General features: G+C 45.5%; 1 protein-coding gene across 2 annotated transcripts in view; it reads right to left on the bottom strand.

The window, feature by feature from the left end:
* Positions 1–18,765, bottom strand: part of LOC144492483 (uncharacterized) — a 126,128-nt gene that overhangs the window by 64,084 nt on the left and 43,279 nt on the right. For both annotated transcript variants that reach the window (XM_078210553.1, XM_078210555.1), the window contains exon 2: positions 10,465–10,641. In XM_078210553.1, the coding sequence (XP_078066679.1) occupies positions 10,465–10,641 (177 nt within the window). The remainder of the gene's footprint in view (positions 1–10,464; positions 10,642–18,765) is intronic.

The raw sequence follows: 18,765 nt of genomic DNA, 5'->3' as shown, positions 1-18,765 counted from the left end.
ATAAGCCAGGATCTTACCAAATGGCACGTTCGGCTCGAGGGGCCGAATGACTAACTTATATGTTCACGTGCAACCACCTAGGAAAGTTAAATTCCTCGAATACTCTCACCCATGCCTTCTTTACCTCTCGGCATAACTTACTCCAATGCCCTCCTGGTCAGCCTCCCATTTTCCACTCAAATGTGAACACTTCCAAAATTCTACTGCACCAGCCCCATTCAACCAGCATCTGCCATTGGAGCATTGCTTACCAGAAGACAATTTAAAAATCCATGTGTCATGCCCGATAAAGTGGAGATGCCGGTGTTGGACTGGGGTAAACACAGTAAGAAGTCTCACAACACCAGGTCAAAGTCCAACAGGTTTATTTCAGTATGCCCTGTTTGTGAACTGAAATCCCACTCACCTGATGAAGGGGCAGCACTCCGAAAGCTAGTGGCTTGTGCTACCAAATAAACCTGTTGGACTTTAACCTGGTGTTGTGAGACTTCTTACTGTGCCCGATAAAGGCAGGAAGAAATTACAAATTTTAAAGCTATAAATTAAGAAAGGACACAAGTTGTTAAGATGACTGCAGCGCATCATGTGACATCCTTGGCATTTGAACTATAGACGGTACATGCCCGTAGCCAATACCTGATTGAGTATGGACCCGAATAAAAGGAACCTCACAGGCACACGAGAGATTCACACACCTCTTTGTTTAAGAATAGATCAAAACCTAGGGCGGCACGGTGGCACAGTGGTTAGCACTGCTGCTTCACAGCTCCAGGGACCTGGGTTCGATTCCCGGCTTGGGTCACTGTCTGTGTGGAGTTTGCACATTCTCCTCGTGTCTGCTCCGGTTTCCTCCCACAGTCCAAAGATGTGTGGGTTAGGTTGATTGGCCATGCTAAAAATTGCCCCTTAGTGTCTTGAGATGCGTAGGTTAGAGGGATTAGCGGGTAAATATGTAGGGATATGGGGTGGGGCCTGGGTGGGATTGTGGTCGGTGCAGGCTTGATGGGCCAAATGGCCTCTTTCTGCACTGTAGGGTTTCTATGATTCTAAATGAGGTTTGTAGAAAACCCATCTCCATCGTTCATCACGGCCAACGAGATATTGAAATTCCATGGCTCGCAGACAAATTGGAGATAAAAACAAACAAAGAACAATGAACACTACAGCACAGATACAGGCCCTTTGGCCCACCAAGCCTACACCGATCGTATTGTCCGATCTAGACCAAGCGCATGCATCCCTCTATTCCCCGCCTGTTCATGTGTGATAAGAAGATGAATTCCATTAATTGTTAATTGCATTGAGATGGCTTCACATCCCAAATACAAAGAACTTGAATGTCTCAAGCTCTCAATGTGAAAAGCCAATACGCAGGATGTTAACTGACATTACACACCATCTATATTTGGAAAAGGAACAGGTCACAAGGCGAGCATGTTTGTTACCCACTTTTAAAAATAACAGCAGAAGCTGTTCTAAGGAGACACCATCAGAAACACCACCTAAGCCATCAAACCAGCTGCAACCCAACTATGCGGCCAAGGAAATACATTGCTATAACTTGAAAATGGGAGAAGGACTCTTCCCCACCACTTCAAATTGTGCCAACTTCAAGTTCACCTAGCTGACCTCCTGGCCATTTAACTGCTGTAAACCGTGCAGCATACTGAGAATCCGTTGCTTTTACCCCACTCCAACTAAAGCATCAATTTATCCAAGAAACTACAGACCTGCTATGAGAGAGACCAAAATAATTCCAGATTGCAATTCTGCATTTATTTTTCTCTTTATCTGTATCTACTCTGAGAGACGCCAGATTTCTAAACCTCTGGGGCAATGGTGACAATAAATAATCTTTATTTTTAAAATCACAAAAGCCTGCTGTTGGAAATGATTAAATTGGGAGACATCGCTGAGTATAAGAAAGCACAATAACCTTGCACGTTGTTCTCGGACAATAATAATACGTAAATTCAACCCATGACAAATCCTTACCAAGCCTTACCCTTCCCCATCTCTAACTTCCTGCAGTTCTACAACTCAAGTTAGTGTATTCCTCCAATTCTGATCTTCTGCGCATTCCCAATCTTAATCTTGCTACCATTGCCAGCCATGCCGTCAGCGGCCAAGGCCCCAACTTCTGGATTTGCCTCACTAAATAGGCAACATGGTGGCACAGTGGCTAGCACTGCTGCCACACAGTTCCAGGGACCTGGATTCGAATCTCGGCTTGGGTTACTGTCTGTGTGGAGTTTGCACGTTCTCCCCGTGTCTGCGTGGGTTTCCTCCGGGTGCTCTGGCTTCCCCCCCCCCACAGTCCAAAGATGTGCAGGTTAGGTTGATTGGCCATGTTAAATTTGCTCCTTAGTGTCCCAGGATGCATAAGTTAGAGAGAGTAGCGGGGTAAATATATGTGAGGTTACAGGATAGGGCTTGGGATGGATTGTAGTTGGTGCTGACTTAATGGGCAGAATGGCCTCCTCCTGTACTGTGGTAATTTTATAATTCTAAACCAGTCAGCCTCTCTATGTCACTTTCTTCATTTAAGGTGCTCCATGAAACTTTCCACTTTTAGGGGAGGCAATGGCCTAGTGGTATTATCACTAGACTATTAATCTAGACACTCAGCTAATGTTCTGGAAACACGGCAGATGGTGGAATTTTAATTCAATTAAAAATATATCTGGAATTAAGAATCTACTGATGACCATGAAACCATTGTCGATTGTTGGAAAAAGCCATCTGGTTCACTAATGTCCTTGAGGGAAGGAAATCTGCTGTCCTTACCTGGTCTGGTCTACATGTGACTCCAGAGCCACAGCAACGTGGTTGACTCTCAACTGCCCTCGGATAACTAGGGATGGGCATTAAATGCTGGCCAGCCAGTGACGCCCATGTCCCATGAACGAATAAAAAAAAAAATCAAGAGTCCTCATATTTTCTTATATGGCCCAACTTCAATTTTATTTGCTAACTCATTAAGCATTTTGGAATATTACAATGACCCTGCAGGAAAGGAAACCTGCCAACCTTACCTTGTTGGGCCTGCAAGTGATTCCAGTCCACATTACGTTGTTGACACTTAATGCCCTCCAACATGGCCTGGAGTAAGCCACGGAATTGGAACATTTAGAGCAGTTTCCACCGCTTTCCCAGGGCAACAATGGACAATACAAGATATTTGTACAGAACATTTAAAGAAGAAAATAGTAATCCTTCAATGCAATTCATATCAATTATTCAGTTTAATGTTTAATGAACAGTAGAGCAGGCCTGAAGGGCCAAATGGCCTACTCCTGCTTCTAGTTTCTATTTTTGACAAAGAAACAAGATGAAATGAAAAGTAGACAAAATGTAAGTTCTGGTCTCCTGTTGCTGCCATTGAATCACACCAGACAGGAGGCCATTCAGCCCAACGCACCTGTATCAGCTGTCAAAAGTGTTAGCCAACCAGCCCCATTCCCCTACTCTTTCCTCATGTCCCTGTAACAGTAAGAAAATGTGCCAGGGCGCAGCTGAGGCGGGTGATTGAAAGGAATGCATAATACAGTTAGATATAGGTTCAATAGATGGGATATGCTAATATATGACATAGATGATGATGTATCACAGACATCAGTTAATCACGTCTGAGGAACATCGTAGACCGAAGGTATTCTGCAATGCAGTCACCCAGTTTGTGTTTAGTCTCTCCAATGTAGATTAGACCACACTGGGAGCAGTGAATGCAGTCAAGCACGTGTTGGACCAGAGAGACAGAGATAGAGTTTGGAACATCATGCTCGGGAGCTGTTAGAAGTAGTACCAACAAGTCTCAAGCAAGCACAAGAGTATGACTATAGCCTGTCCTTGCAATCAAATAGTACGCCTGGGATCCACAGGTGAGGAGGACCGTCTCAAAACAACTTCCACCCAACTGGACCTCCAAATAGGGTCCATCCACCCAGATGCAAAATTGGAAAGACGCAGTAGGTCATCTTTCTGCTTGGCTCACCATTCACTAGCCACCCTAATTTTCAATATAATGGCCGGAATTCACCGGCTGTTAATGCCAGCAGGATCCTCTGGTCCCCCAGCAGTGAACAGCGATTTGGCCAAGCGCCAAGTTCTCTGCCCTCGCTTGCAGTGGCTCAGGGCGTGAATGGCCAGAGAATTCCGGCCAATATGTGGTGTCTTGTAGCAATTTAAACTGATGTGGAAATTCCAGCCATTATGCTAACTCATTACATTCAATGTATTTGAGGTGTTGCTTTACCAAGAACCCTGGTTTGACAATCACACATGCTGAAGATTCAAAATTATGAATTGACATAGTTAAGAATTGTTTCTAGATAGCAACTCTCACAACTGAACATATCCCAAAGTGATTCACAAACATCAATAAAGTACTTCTTGAATTATAATCATTCTTGTAATGTGGGAAACGCAATGGATTTTCATGCAAATATTACAAACCACCGAAAGGCAGGATCTAGATATTACAAACTACCCAAAGGCAGGGAGAGAGGTGTGTGGACCTGTAAAATGGGGCACCGTGGGTCATCACGTGCCCGTCCACTCCATTACCATTTTATGCACAGTAGGGGTGAGGGGAGGGGGAGTTGGAGATAAGACTGTGGCTCAATTGAGGGCCTTGAAGTGGGTAACAAAGCCCACTTAAGGATTTCATCCTACCACTGCTCAGATTTAAGAGGCGATTGGAAAAGCCTGCACTAAATGTGCAGCCTGCCTGTTTATCCCCAGGGACTGCTGGCCAGCGAAAAAGACAGGGGTGCCTCTTTTCTTTGTCCTACCACCACCTGCCCACACCTCCCCTCCAACCCCCAAAGAATCCCCTTTGTCGCCCCAAATCTCCTCTCCACACCGACACTCCCCAACAGTTTCCCTTCTCCGCATCCAACCCCTCCCCCTGCCTTGCCCAAAACACCCTTGTCTGGGGCTGGTCATCCTGGCCCCAGCAAGATCCCAGACTTGTGTGTTGGCCGGGTTTCATCGCTGAGGGTCGCCTCCTTGGCCTAGCTGTAGTACCGGCAGTGTCCACTGTGGTGCTGTCAGTATGGCAGGCTTGCTGGTCTCTAATTGGCCAACAGCTGTACAAGAGAGGACTTCCTCCTGGAGAAAACACCTCATTGGCTGATGTATTAAAGTGGGGATGAGCCGGCCAACCAGAGGCGGTTTTGTCTCGACATTTATATTGGGGGGGGGGGGGGGGCCTCAGTGTATGACCCAGCCCAAAGTTCTGCAAACAGCAATGTGATAACAACCCATTTTTATAATATTAGTTGAAGGAACTTGCTTCTCATGCGAGATAGTGCCAGGTAATTTCTTATGGTCATCCCAGCAAGGCTAGGTTTACATCTCACCCCAAAAGACAGCACCTCTGGCAGTGCAGCTCTCCCCAACCCCCCTCCCTCTTAGTCTTGCATCAACTGTGTTTGTCTAGAATAGTTCAGATGAAAGGTCAAATGACTTGAAATGTTCACCATGTCTCTCTCTCCACAATACTGTCAGATATGCTGAATATCTCTCGCATTTTCTGCCTTTATTTCCATTATTCAGCATCTGCAGTATTTTGCTTTTTGCCGCATGGTCAAATTTTAATAATTGGTCAGTCAAATTATTAGATTCCCTGCAGGTGCAGGAAATCTGAAATAAAAACAGAAAGCGTTCGAGAAACCCAGACAGCCAAGAACAAAGCAGAGTTAGCTAATGTTTCGAGTCAAATGACTCTCCTTCGGAACTGAAGGTAGAAATGTGATGGGTTTTGATGCTGCTGAATGGGAGAAGGTGGAACAAAAAAGGTAGGTTTAGGATAGGTTAGAGCAGTGATGGGCAACCTAGGCTGGTGAGTGGGCTGCATGAGTGGCCCTCCTTCATCTCAGTGGGCCGCAAGATTGAAATCAGGTTTGTTCACCAACCATGACCCCATGAATAAGATGAAATGCATTTAATACACGCCAAATATTTCATTACAAGTTATAGAAAATGCTCAATCATTTATATAGAAGTATGATAGAAACCCTACAGTCCAGAAAGAGGCCATTCAGACCATTGCGTCTGCACCAATAACAATTCCACCCAGTCCCTGCCCCCGTAACTCCACATATTTAGCCTGCTTATCCTTCTGACACATAGGGGCAATCTAACATGGTCAATCAACCTAACCCGCACATCTTTGGACTGCGGGAAGAAACCCAAGAAAACCCACACAGACACGGGGAGAATGTGCAAACTCCACACAGACAGTCACCCCAGACTGAAATTGAAACCGGGTCCCTGACGCTGTGAGGCAGCAATGCTAACCACTGTGCTACCGTGAACTATCAACATTAAAAGACAAAAGAATGGACACAGAGGGAGCACACAGCTCTCTCAGCCAATGTTGTGAGCCATCAGCATGCATCTCACTTCACTTAGAAACATAGAAAAACTACAGCACAAAACAGGCCCTTCAGCCCCACAAGTTGTGCCGAACATATCCCTACCTTTTAGGCCTACCTATAACCCTCCATCCTATTAAGTCCCATGTACTCATCCAGGAGTCTCTTGAAAGACCCTATTGAGTTTGCCTCCACCACCATTGACGGCAGCCGATTCCACTCGCCCACCACCCTCTGAAAAGCTTCCCCCTAACATTTCCCCTGTACCTACCCCCCAGCACCCAGCAGGGCGGCACTGTAGCACAGTGGTTAGCACTGCTGCTTCACAGCTCCAGGGACCTGGGTTCGATTCCCAGCTTGGGTCACGGTCTGTGTGGAGTTTGCACATTCTCCTCGTGTCTGCGTGGGTTTCCTCCGGGTGCTCCGGTTTCCTCCCACAGTCCAAAGATGTGCGGGTTAGGTTGATTGGCCAAGCTAAAATTGCCCTTAGTGTCCTGGGATGCATAGGATTAGAGGGATTAGTGGGTAAATATGTAGGGATATGGGGGTAGGGCCTGGGTGGGATTGTGGTCGGTGCAGACTCGATGGGCCGAATGGTCTCTTTCTGTGCTGTAGGGATTCTAAGATTCTTCTAAGAGCACCTTAAACCTGTGTCCTCTCGTAGCAGCCATTTCCACCCTGGGAAAAAGCCTCTGAGAGTCCACCCGATCTATGCCTCTCAACATCTTATATACCTCTATTAGGTCTCCTCTCATCCTATGTCTCTCCAAGGAGAAAAGACCGAGCTTGCCCTTGCTTTGTGTGCATTACTTCAGTCACATTGGTAGGAAAAGAAGTGTGTGGCAGGAAACAAGCAGAATGTGGCAACAGTCAACAAAATGTTTTGTGGGCTGCACTCAGAACCCTGATGGACCGCATGTGGACTCTGGGCCGCAGGTTGCACACGACTGGGAGAGAGAGATTAAATGTCCTGGAACAAAAGCCACAGGGAGTGATGATGGCTGGAATAAAACATTGGTTCCTCCCTTTAATACTGGTCCAATACTCTTGGTACAATTAGGGGATTAGCAGTAAAGTGCAACAATGCGGATTTTTGTTTAATGTAATACAGATTGTCTCATTGAATTCCTTTCTCTTCATTTAATTTTCTCTCCAGCTGACTGGGTCTATAATTCCACAGCTGTCAACCACTATACTGGATCTTACCCAAATGGCAACTCACCATAATATCCTCCCATGGTCCAACACCGTGTCGATGGGTTGCCATCGACAAGGGGGCCAATCTTGGCCTTAACATGCAGCTTGCTGTATTTTGCAGCCACGATCCCAGCACAGCGGGGAAATGGATCCTTGGGCAATTTTTCCCTACCCCTACATTGAAGCTGACACCAATTATATCATTGCATTGAGATATAAGAGAGACTAGATCGGCTTGGATTGTTTTCTTCAGGATATGGAGATGCCGGTGTTGGACTGGGGTGGGCACAGTAAGAAATCTCACAACTGAAGGTTAAAGTCCAACAGGTTTATTTGGTAGCACGAGCTTTCGGAGCGCTGCTCCTTCATCAGGTGCCTACCCCAGTCCAACGCCGGTATCTCCACATTGTGTGTGGAGTTTGCACATTCTCTCTATGTCTTCATGGGTTTCCTCCAGGTGCTCAGATTTCCTCCCACAGTCCGAAAGACGAACTGGTTTGGTGCATTGGCCATGCTAAATTCTCCCTCAGTGTACCCGAACAGGTGCCAGAGTGTAGCAACTAGGGGATTTTCACAGTAATTTCATTGCAGTGTTAATGTAAGCCTACTTGTGACACTAATTACAAACTTGAAACTTAAAATGAAGGAGGCTGGGAAGAGGCTCGTGTAAAGGAGAAACACAGGCACTGACCAGTTAGGTCAAATAGAATTTGGCGTGCAGACACAGGCTATATAAATATATGTGAAGATTCAGTGTCTGCCAATATCAATAATATTATTAAATGTTACCCAGGATAAACTCAAGAGCCAAGCTTTTCCTTAAAGGGCAACAGTCATCTCGCAAAAAAAAAATTGCATAAGCCACATTTTTATTCATTGGTTTAAAAATATTTGAAGCTACAAAGAAAATCACATTGAAGTGAATCATAATAATAACTTTTATTCATTATGATGCATAGGACATTCACATTTCCCAAAGGATCTCCGCGAGGGGTGGCATGGTGGCATAGTGGTCAGCACTGCTGCCTCACAGCGCCAGGAACTGGGTTCAATTCTGCCCACAAATGACTGTCTGTGTGGAGTTGCATGTTCTCCCCGTGTCTGGGTGGGTTTCCTTCGAGGGCTCTGGTTTCCTGCCACAGTCCAAGGACGTGCAGGTTGGGTTGATTGGCCATGCTAAATTACCCCTTCGTGTCAGTGGGACAAGCAGGATAAATGTGGGGTTGCGGGATAGGGGCCAGGGTGGGATTGTTGTCAGTGCAGGCTCGATGGGCCGAATGGCCTCCTTCTGCACTGTAGGGATTCTATGATTCTGTGATTAAAAAGGAAGGTATTCGGAAGAGTTTTCCACCAAAAACCTTGGTCAAATGTTCGGTTTGAAAGAAGACTTTAAACGATGAAGTGGGGGAGGAGATAGATTTAGACAAAGAAGTACATAGCATTGCTGTTCCAGAAAGAATGCACAACTCTTCCAGTTTTTTTGGCTCACTCAATGTTTAAGGAAATATTTTATTTTTAATATCTTACAGCATGAGAGAAAGCTAGCTAGAAATAGGAAAACAGAAAATAAAGTGTTTCAACAAATATAGAAAAGGGGTAACCCAACTGAGTGTTACTCCTCAGGAGTGAGTATGGATAATTAATAATGGAAAACAAGGAAATGACGGATGCGTTGAATAGGTTGTGTCTGCAGTGGACTTAGAAAACTTGCCAAAGATATTTGAAAAATCAAGAGGTGAGAGGGCAGGAGGAACTTAAAACACTCAAACATCTCCGGGAACAAAATGCTGGAAAAACTATTAGACTTAAAGGCTAATAAGTCCCCAAAACCAGATGGCCTGCTTGCTAGGATGTCGAAAGAAGTGTCTGCAGAGAGCAGGGACATTCGCTTCTTATTGTGCCCACCCCAGACAACGCCAGCATCTCCACATCATTTAAAAGAGAGGCAGAGTTTGTGCTTGCTTGCAGATGCTGCCTCATTTGCAAACAAGTGGCTTCAGTTTATTTAAAAATAAGGCAAATGAAATGGATCAGGGAAAGAGTACAAGCTATTTCAGAGTTGCCTGGTCACAGAGTCATACTGCGCAGAAAAGGCCCTTCGGCCCCATTGAGTCTGCACCGGTGATTAAAGTCGTGCTAATCCCAATTTCCAGCACTTGTCCCATATCCACGAATATTCTGATATTTGAAGTGCTCATCCAAATACTTTTTAAAGGTTGTAAGGTTTCCGGCCTCCACTACCTTCCCAGGCAGTGCGTTCCAGATTCTCACCACCCTCCGAGCGAAAATGTTATTTCTCAAATCCCCTCTGAATCTCCCATCCTTTAGAGCGAGCTCCCACTTAGAATCCTAGAATCCCTACAGTGCAGGAGGCCGCCATTTGGCCCATTGAGTCTGCATCGACCACAATCCCACCCAGGCCCCATTCCCGTAACCCTACATATTTACCCTGCTAATCCCCCTGACACTAGGGTCAATTTAGCATGGCCAATCAACCTAACCCGCACATCTTTGGGCTGTGGGAGGAAGCGGATGCAGACACGTGGGAGGATGTGCAAACTCCACACAGAGAGTGACCCGAGGCCGGAATTGAACCCGGGTCCCTGGCGCTGTGAAGCAGCAGTGCTAACCACTGTGCCACCCCTTACTTTCTGCAACCCTTGCATCTTCACACTTTATTGATAGCACACTGTTATCATTGCATCTTCTGACAAGCTGAGCAATGCCATGGGTGAACCAATGTATCAGAAAGTAACCAAAAAAAATAAAAAGGGGCATCTTTGTGAGGGACAATCTTTAGCTGGTATCCATGGGGGGGGCGGGTGGGGGGGGGGAAGAAGCTCATAGGAACTAGCTGCAAATAAATCGTAAGAAAATTAAACAGTACCTGTCGCTGGTCTGCTCGTTCTATGGCGGCATTAGCACCATAAGCATTGCAGGACTCCACAATATAGTCTGAGCTGACTCCAAGCACAGAACTCGACCCACCACACGAACCGTCACAAACTACAATCACACGGGGCAAGTCACACGCTGGGATCTTCTTCAGATATTCCTCAGTGAACTGGCAGGAGGGGGGTAGGGAAGGAAAGAAAAAGGTAGATGTTAGCTGCACTATTCCACCAAACCAATTGGATTAAAATGTGCCGATCTGTTAACAAAATGTAGAAATGCCTCATGATCCAGTTAGCCATCAAAATGAATTAAAAATCATCGGACTTCACTGCAGCCTCTTGAAATAGGCGGTCAAATTTGGATCCAAATTGCCATGGCAACCATACCAGAGACATCATATTAAAATTAATTTGCTGTGGTAACAAAAGGAGGACAAGCAATCAGACAAATTTAGTATTGTCTTTTATCATAGGGGTTACCATCTCATGCAAGGCCGTCCCAAAACTTAAAAGGGGATTAGATTTAGAATCAGAAAAATTAATCTGGGTTTTAAGTTCTTAATACTAAGCAATTTTATAAATGTCTCCATCTTTTGCACCAGAGTTAAAAGTTCAAAATGAGTCTCGGATCAACATATAAAAATTAATGACACTATTGAGAGCAGTGCCACTATCCCTCCCGTGCACTGATCAATATTTATCCCTCAACTAACATCAGTAAAGAAAATTGATCATCGCATTGCTCTTTGTGGGGGTTTGCAATGCCCAAGGACGGGGAGTCATCAACAACTGTGGCATTCATGTTGATACAAGGCAGATGTCCTCCCAGCTCTTCAATATGGCGCAGAAACTTGGACAACATACAGCCGCCACCTCGAGGTCTTGGGGAGGTACCATGAAAGCTAGCCGAGATGGATTTTCTGCATCAGCTGGGAGGACAGGCGGACTAACATCAGCCTCTTTGAAGGAGCCAAGAACACCATGATCATCTGACACCAACCCCCTGGGTCAGCTTAGAATGATGTGGAGATGCCGGCGTTGGACTGGGGTAAACACAGTAAGAAGTTTAACAACACCAGGTTAAAGTCCAACAAAACAAGGCTACCAAATAAACCTGTTGGACTTTAACCTGGTGTTGTTAAACGTCTTACTCAGCTTAGAATGTCAGAGTCCCAACTGCCCAAGCAAATCTTTGTTGCCCAGCTCAACAAAGGCTCCTGAATAAGAGATCAAGGGAAGCACTTCAAAGATGCCCTGAAGGCTCACAACAAGAAATTCAATATAGACATCAATGTCCGAGAGATCCATACTCAGAAGAGACCTACTTGGAGGAACTTCCCAATTTGAAGGGACACAATTCTTCGAGAACACCTGACGACAAAAGAAGGCTGGGAATAGGAGAAAGGAACAACAGAGATCCAGAGCTCAAGGAGCGAACCCACTTCCCAGAAACAGCTGCCAAGCATGTGGGAAGAGATATGGCTCTAGGATGGCTTCGGAGCGGCACGATGGCAAAGTGGTTAGCACTGCTGCCTCGTAGCACCAGGGACCCAGGTTTGGTTCCAGCTTTGGGTCACCGTGTGTGTGGAGTTTGCACGTTCTCCCAGTGTCTGCATGGGTTTCCTCCCACACTCCAAAGACGTGGTGGTTAGGTTGCTGGTCATGCTAAATTGACCTTTAGTGTCAGGGGACTAGGAGGGTAACTATGTGGGGTTATGGGGATAGGATCTGGGTGGGATTGTTGTTGGTGCAAACTCGATGGGCCAAATGGCCTCCTTCTGCACTGTAGGATTCTATGATTCTAGGATCAGGCTCATTAGCCACACAAGGACCCACAGAACCCATGACCAGTGACACAGTTTCTTAGGTGAACAATTATCCTCGTTAGTGAATGATTGGCAAAGAAAAAAAGCTTCAAAAGGACGTTGTTGTTTGTAAATCTCTTTGGGATGTCTCAAGGTTGTGAATGGCAACATTTAAATATTTTATGCTTTCTAGTGAGAAAGGAGGACAGAGAAAATAAGATTAAATAGTCTCAGAAGAAAAGTGAAAGTTTACTGCATAGTGCAGGGAAGGAGTGAGACTTCAGCAAGAGCCAGAGATGTCATTCAAAAATCATAGGAAGAAACCAGCTCAGTGTTGTGTAGCAGAAAAGTGCTCTGTTTAAGGATTTACAATTGTGTTACTGAAAACATGAAAAGCAACTCTTCCCCAACGGATGCAAATTTATCTTCTGAGGGTGATTTACATTAAGATAGCTGTGTTTAAAATATTTCTCTAAATGAGTGAAACCAATCATTGGTGAAAAAAAAAAGCATTCTGAAATATGAAGGAGGAACCATCCTCATCCGCACAATTTGGTCACTTTTGCTGGCAACTTCTCACATTTCTCCACTAATCTGGAAAGACTTGGCATTTAATGTGATCAACCACTGAATAACCTAGCCATCCAACAATAAAAATTGGACAATATAGTGTAAGTTTTCCATTTTTGGCTATTAGCACCAGGGACGCAGGTTCAATTCCGGCCTCAGGTTACTGGCTATGTGAAGTTTGCACATTCTCCCCATGTCTGCATGGGTTTGCTCCGGGTGCTCCGGTTTCCTCCCGCAGTCCAAAAGACGTGGTTAAATGCATTGGTCATGCTAAATTCTCCCTCAGTGTACCCAAACAGGCACAGGAGTATCGGACACTCACCACAGGCCAAGGATCAGAATGAGCACCACCTTATCTACACGGCACAGTGGTTAGCACTGCTGCCTCACAGCTCCAGGGACCCGGGTTCGATCCCTGACTGTGTGTAGCTTGCACGTTCGATCCGTGTCTGCATGGGTTTCCTCCGGGCGCTCCAGTTTCCTCCCACAGTCCAAAGATGTGTGGGTTAGGTGCATTGGCCATGCTAAGTTGACCCTAGTTTCAGGGGAATTAGCAGGGTAAATATGTGGGTTTACGGGGATAGGGTGGGATTGTTGTTGATAGAACATAGAACATAGAACATAGAACATTACAGCGCAGAACAGGCCCTTCGGCCCACGATGTTGCACCGACCAGTTAAAAAAAAACTGTGACCCTCCAACCTAAACCAATGTCTTTTCGTCCATGAACCTATCTACGGATCTCTTAAACGCCCCCAAACTAGGCGCATTTACTACTGATGCTGGCAGGGCATTCCAATCCCTCACCACCCTCTGGGTAAAGAACCTACCCCTGACATCGGTTCTATAACTACCCCCCCTCAATTTAAAGCCATGCCCCCTCGTGCTGGATTTCTCCATCAGAGGAAAAAGGCTATCACTATCCACCCTATCTAAACCTCTAATCATCTTATATGTTTCAATAAGATCCCCTCTTAGCCGCCGCCTTTCCAGCAAAAACAATCCCAAATCCCTCAGCCTCTCCTCATAGGATCTCCCCTCCATACCAGGCAACATCCTGGTAAACCTCCTCTGCACCCTCTCCAAAGCCTCCACATCCTTCCTGTAATGTGGGGACCAGAACTGCACACAGTACTCCAAGTGCGGCCGCACCAGAGTTGTGTACAGTTGCAACATAACGCTACGACTCCTAAATTCAATCCCCCTACCAATAAACGCCAAGACACCATATGCCTTCTTAACAACCTTATCTACTTGATTCCCAACTTTCAGGGATCTATGCACACATACACCTAGATCCCTCTGCTCCTCCACACTATTCAAAGTCCTCCCGTTAGCCCTATACTCAACACATCTGTTATTCCTACCAAAGTGAATTACCTCACACTTCTCCGCATTAAACTCCATCCGCCACCTCTCGGCCCAACTTTGCAACCTGTCTAAGTCTTCCTGCAAACTACGACACCCTTCCTCACTGTCTACCACACCACCGACTTTGGTGTCATCAGCAAATTTGCTAATCCACCCAACTATACCCTCATCCAGATCATTAATAAATATTACAAACAGCAGTGGCCCCAAAACAGATCCTTGAGGTACACCACTTGTAACCGCACTCCATGATGAATATTTACTATCAACCACCACCCTCTGTTTCCTATCCGCTAGCCAATTCCTGATCCAATTTCCTAGATCACCCCCAATCCCATACATCTGCATTTTCTGCAGAAGCCTACCATGGTGAACCTTATCAAACGCCTTACTAAAATCCATATATACCACGTCCACTGCCTTGCCCCCATCCACCTCCTTGGTCACTTTCTCAAAAAACTCAATAAGGTTAGTAAGGCACGACCTACCTGCCACAAAACCATGCTGACTATCACCTATCAATTCATTACTCTCCAAATAACTATAAATCCTATCCCTTATAATTTTTTCCAACATCTTGCCGACAACAGAAGTGAGACTCACCGGTCTATAATTCCCGGGGAAGTCTCTGTTCCCCTTCTTAAACAATGGGACAACATTCGCTAACCTCCAATCTTCTGGTACTATACCAGAGGCCAACGACGACCTGAAGATCAGAGCCAGAGGCTCTGCAATCACTTCTCTTGCCTCCCAGAGAATCCTTGGATAAATCCCATCCGGCTTGATGTGCTGAATGGACTCCTTCTGTGCTGTAGGGATTCTATGAAAACCACGTGCCCAAGAGGGGCTTCGCTACTACAACCATCCACTACATTTCGTATCTGCGCAGTGACTATGGAATTGTTGACTTTATGGCAATAAATCCCTAAACCAATGAGTCTACAGCAGGTTCAGACACACCGCAAGGTACACCTCCCCTTGTTATGCAACCCTGCTTTAGTCCAGATCAAAACAAACATTTTAGCAATTGATCAATTACGCTCCTGCAATTGTGGATCACAGCCACGTCCAGCCTGGCATGAGGCCGAGTGACAACACTCCCCGGCCCACCCCAGCCTCAATAATGTTGTGTTTCTGTTTCTACTTCTTAGCTTCCCAAAATAAGTTGTCATGAATCGCTCAGCGCAGCTCAAAGAGGGAAAATCATGTTTAACTTGTTGGCCTTTTTTTTTGTGATGGTAACAGAAAAATTTGGTAATGGAAATGCTGTTGATACGGTATAAATGGATTTTTGAATCATAGAATCCTACAGTGCAGAAGGAGGCCATTCAGCCCATCGAGTCTGCACCAACAACAATCCCACCCAGGCCCTATTCCAATAACCCCACCTATTTACCCGGCTAATCCCCCTGACACTAGCGTCAATTTCACACGGGCCAATCAACCTAACCTACACATCTTTGGACTGTGGGAGGAAACTGGAGCATCCGGAGGAAACCCACGCAGATACGGGGAGAATGTGCAAACTCCACACAGACTGTGACCTGAGGCCGGAATTGAACCCGCGTCCCTGGCGCTGAGAGACAGCAGTGCTAACCAATGGACCACCATGAAAGGCAGTTTGAGACAGCAGTTAATGAGGCAAATTATGTCCTAGGTTTTATTAATAGGGGCATTAAGCACAAGAGTAAGGAGGTCATATTGAACTTGTATAAGGCAGTTAAGCCTCAACTGAAGTACTGCACGATTCTGGGCACCATGCTTGAGGAAAGCATTGGAGAGAGTACAGAGGAGATTCACAAGCATGATTCGAGGGATGAAGAACTGTAACTATGAAGATAGATTTGGGATTATGGGTCTGTTTTCCTGGGTGAGAGGAGACTTGATAGAGGTATTCAGGACCAGAAGGGTATGGACAGGGTAAATAGGAAAACTGCTGTCTCAGGATTAAATCCAGAGCCAGAGGGCACAGGTTCAAAATAATGGGCAAATGGAGTAGAAGTGATGGGAGGAAATATATTTTGACCCAGAGCGTGGTTGGAGTCTTGAACAAACTTCCTGAGAGGGTGGTAAAGGTAGGTTCAGTTGAAGTATTCAGAGGGGAATTGGATTACTATTTGAGCAGAAAGAATGTGCAAGGTTTTAAAGTTTATTTATTATTGTCACAAGTAGGCTTACACTGACACTGCAATGAAGTTACTGTGAAAATCCCCTAGTCGCCACACTCTCAGCACCTGTTCGGGTACACTGAGGGAGAATTTAGCATGGCCAATGCACCTAACACACATATCTTTCAGACTGTGGGAGGAAACTGGAGCACCTGGAGGAAACCCATGCAGACATGGGGAGAATGTGCAAACTCCACACAGAGTGACTCGAGGCCGGAATCGAACCCAGGTCCCTGGCGCTGTGAGGCAGCAGTGCGAGCCACTGTGCCACCATGCTGCCCCAGTGAGCCAGTGTAGACACGATGGGCTGAATGGCCTCCTACTGCACTGCATTTGTCACTGGACTGTATTACCATTGTTTTGTAAAGGCAACGTAGTTGCTAGTTTGTGCCCAGCAAGATCTGAGGGTAAGCAATGAGACAAGTGAGCATTTAAAGCAATATTTCCCAAGGATGGGGTGCTGATCAGAAACACAATTCTCCCTCTTTGAATGACAACATCCAACAGGATTAAAACATGACGTGCTCATCCTGCTTGATCAGAAGCACAAGTTGCCAGTGGAGCGGACATTTTTGAATCTCAGCCATGCCCCCTTGTTTTGTTTATTCAGCTGAAAACAGTTCGCAGTGGTTCACCTCATTGGAGAAGAGAATGACTTTTCTTTGCCGATAAATTGCCTTCAGAGTAAATTCAGGATATGGACCCTTCCAACTCTCATTTATGTTTGTTAAAATCCCACTGTCTCTACATGGTCTCAAACCTCCCTCTGAGAGGGACTGATAACACGTGCAAAACCCTATCTCTAAACAGGCACCCGTATTGCTGAGGTGATATCTAATAGTCTTCATCTCCAGACCCTCCGGAACATTCCTGTCAATGTGTAACAAATTGATACAGGAGGGAATTTAAGTGGAATTGCTACAATGTGCTTGCTCCTAGTCCTTGACCCTGATTAGTTAGCAAAATGCCAGCAATATACATAACACAAACATCTTCAAAACACCAGGAAGTGTGGGTGTGAGATCCAAGCCAGTCGATTGAAGTATTAAAACTATTGCCCTAGATTTTCCTTTCCCAAAGCAGTATCCCAGCTTGGTATGGCTCCTGCTATGACCAAGACCGCAAGAAACTACAACGGGTCGTGAATGAAGCCCAGTCCATCACGCAAACCAGCCTCCCATCCATTGACTCCGCCCACACTTCCGGCTGCCTTGGAAAAGCAACTATCATAATCAAGGACCCCACGCACTCTGGACATTCTCTCTCCCATCTTTTTCTGTCGGGAAAAAGATACAATAGTCTGAGGTCACGTACCATCCAACTCAAGAACAGCTCCTTCCCAGCTGCCATCAGACTTTTGAATGGACCTAATTTATATCAAGTTGATCTTTCTCTGCACCTTAGCTATGACTGTTACATTATATTCTGCACTCTCTCCTTTCCTTCTCTACGAACAGTATGCTTTGTCTGCATAACGTGCAAGAAACAATACTTTTTACTGTATACTAATATGTGACAATAATAAATCAAATTCTCTCTTCCTCCTTCTTCTATCGGGAAAAATATACAGAAGTCTGAGATCACGTACCAACCAACTCAAGAACAGCTCCTTCCCTGCTGCCAGATTTTTGAATGGTCCTAACATATATTAAACTGATCTTTCTCTTCACCCTACCTGTAACTGCAACACTATATTCCACACCCAATCCTTTCCTTCTCCTCTATGTACTTTATGAACAGTATGTTTTGCCTGAATACCGCAAGACACGATACTTCTCACTGAATCGCAATACATGTGACAATAATGAATCCCATTAAAGTGAGATCGTCAGAAGTGGAGTCCATTACAATGCACCACAACTTCTGAATCTCACTTTGATTTGAATTATTGTCTCACCATTCAGATGCTTAAAGCGCATTAGTGGGAGAATTTTGCCTATTTTTCCCTCAACTTGCATGGATTATTACATGCTCGGAGTTGAAATCAAAAGGTGCACAGTGCCCAGGAGAAAGGATTTACATCCACCTGAAAGGGCTGAATCACAGAATTGTTACAGCACAGAAAGGAGGCCATTCAGCCCATATTATCTGTACTGGCTCTCCAAACCCCTGCTTTTTCCCAGGACCCCTGCACATTGTTGTTATTCAAGTAATCAGACTGCCTCAGTTGCACTGCCTCTACCACCCCTCCAGGCAGTACATTCCAGTCCCCGAACCACTTGTGTAGAGTCTCAACTTCACGCTGCATCTGAAAGGCAGCAGCATCTCCAACTCCCATCAGCGCAACACAGGAGGGCCAGCCTCCATTTTGTACTCCAACATCTGGAGTGGGACTTGAATCAACAAACTTCTGACATAGAAGAGTGGGTGTTGCTAAGGA

The sequence above is a fragment of the Mustelus asterias genome, chromosome 4 (genome assembly GCF_964213995.1).
Source record: "Mustelus asterias chromosome 4, sMusAst1.hap1.1, whole genome shotgun sequence".
NCBI classification, from domain to species: Eukaryota; Metazoa; Chordata; class Chondrichthyes; order Carcharhiniformes; family Triakidae; genus Mustelus; species Mustelus asterias.
Note: the sequence above shows the minus strand (reverse complement) of the source record. Positions and strands in the feature narration are given on the sequence as shown.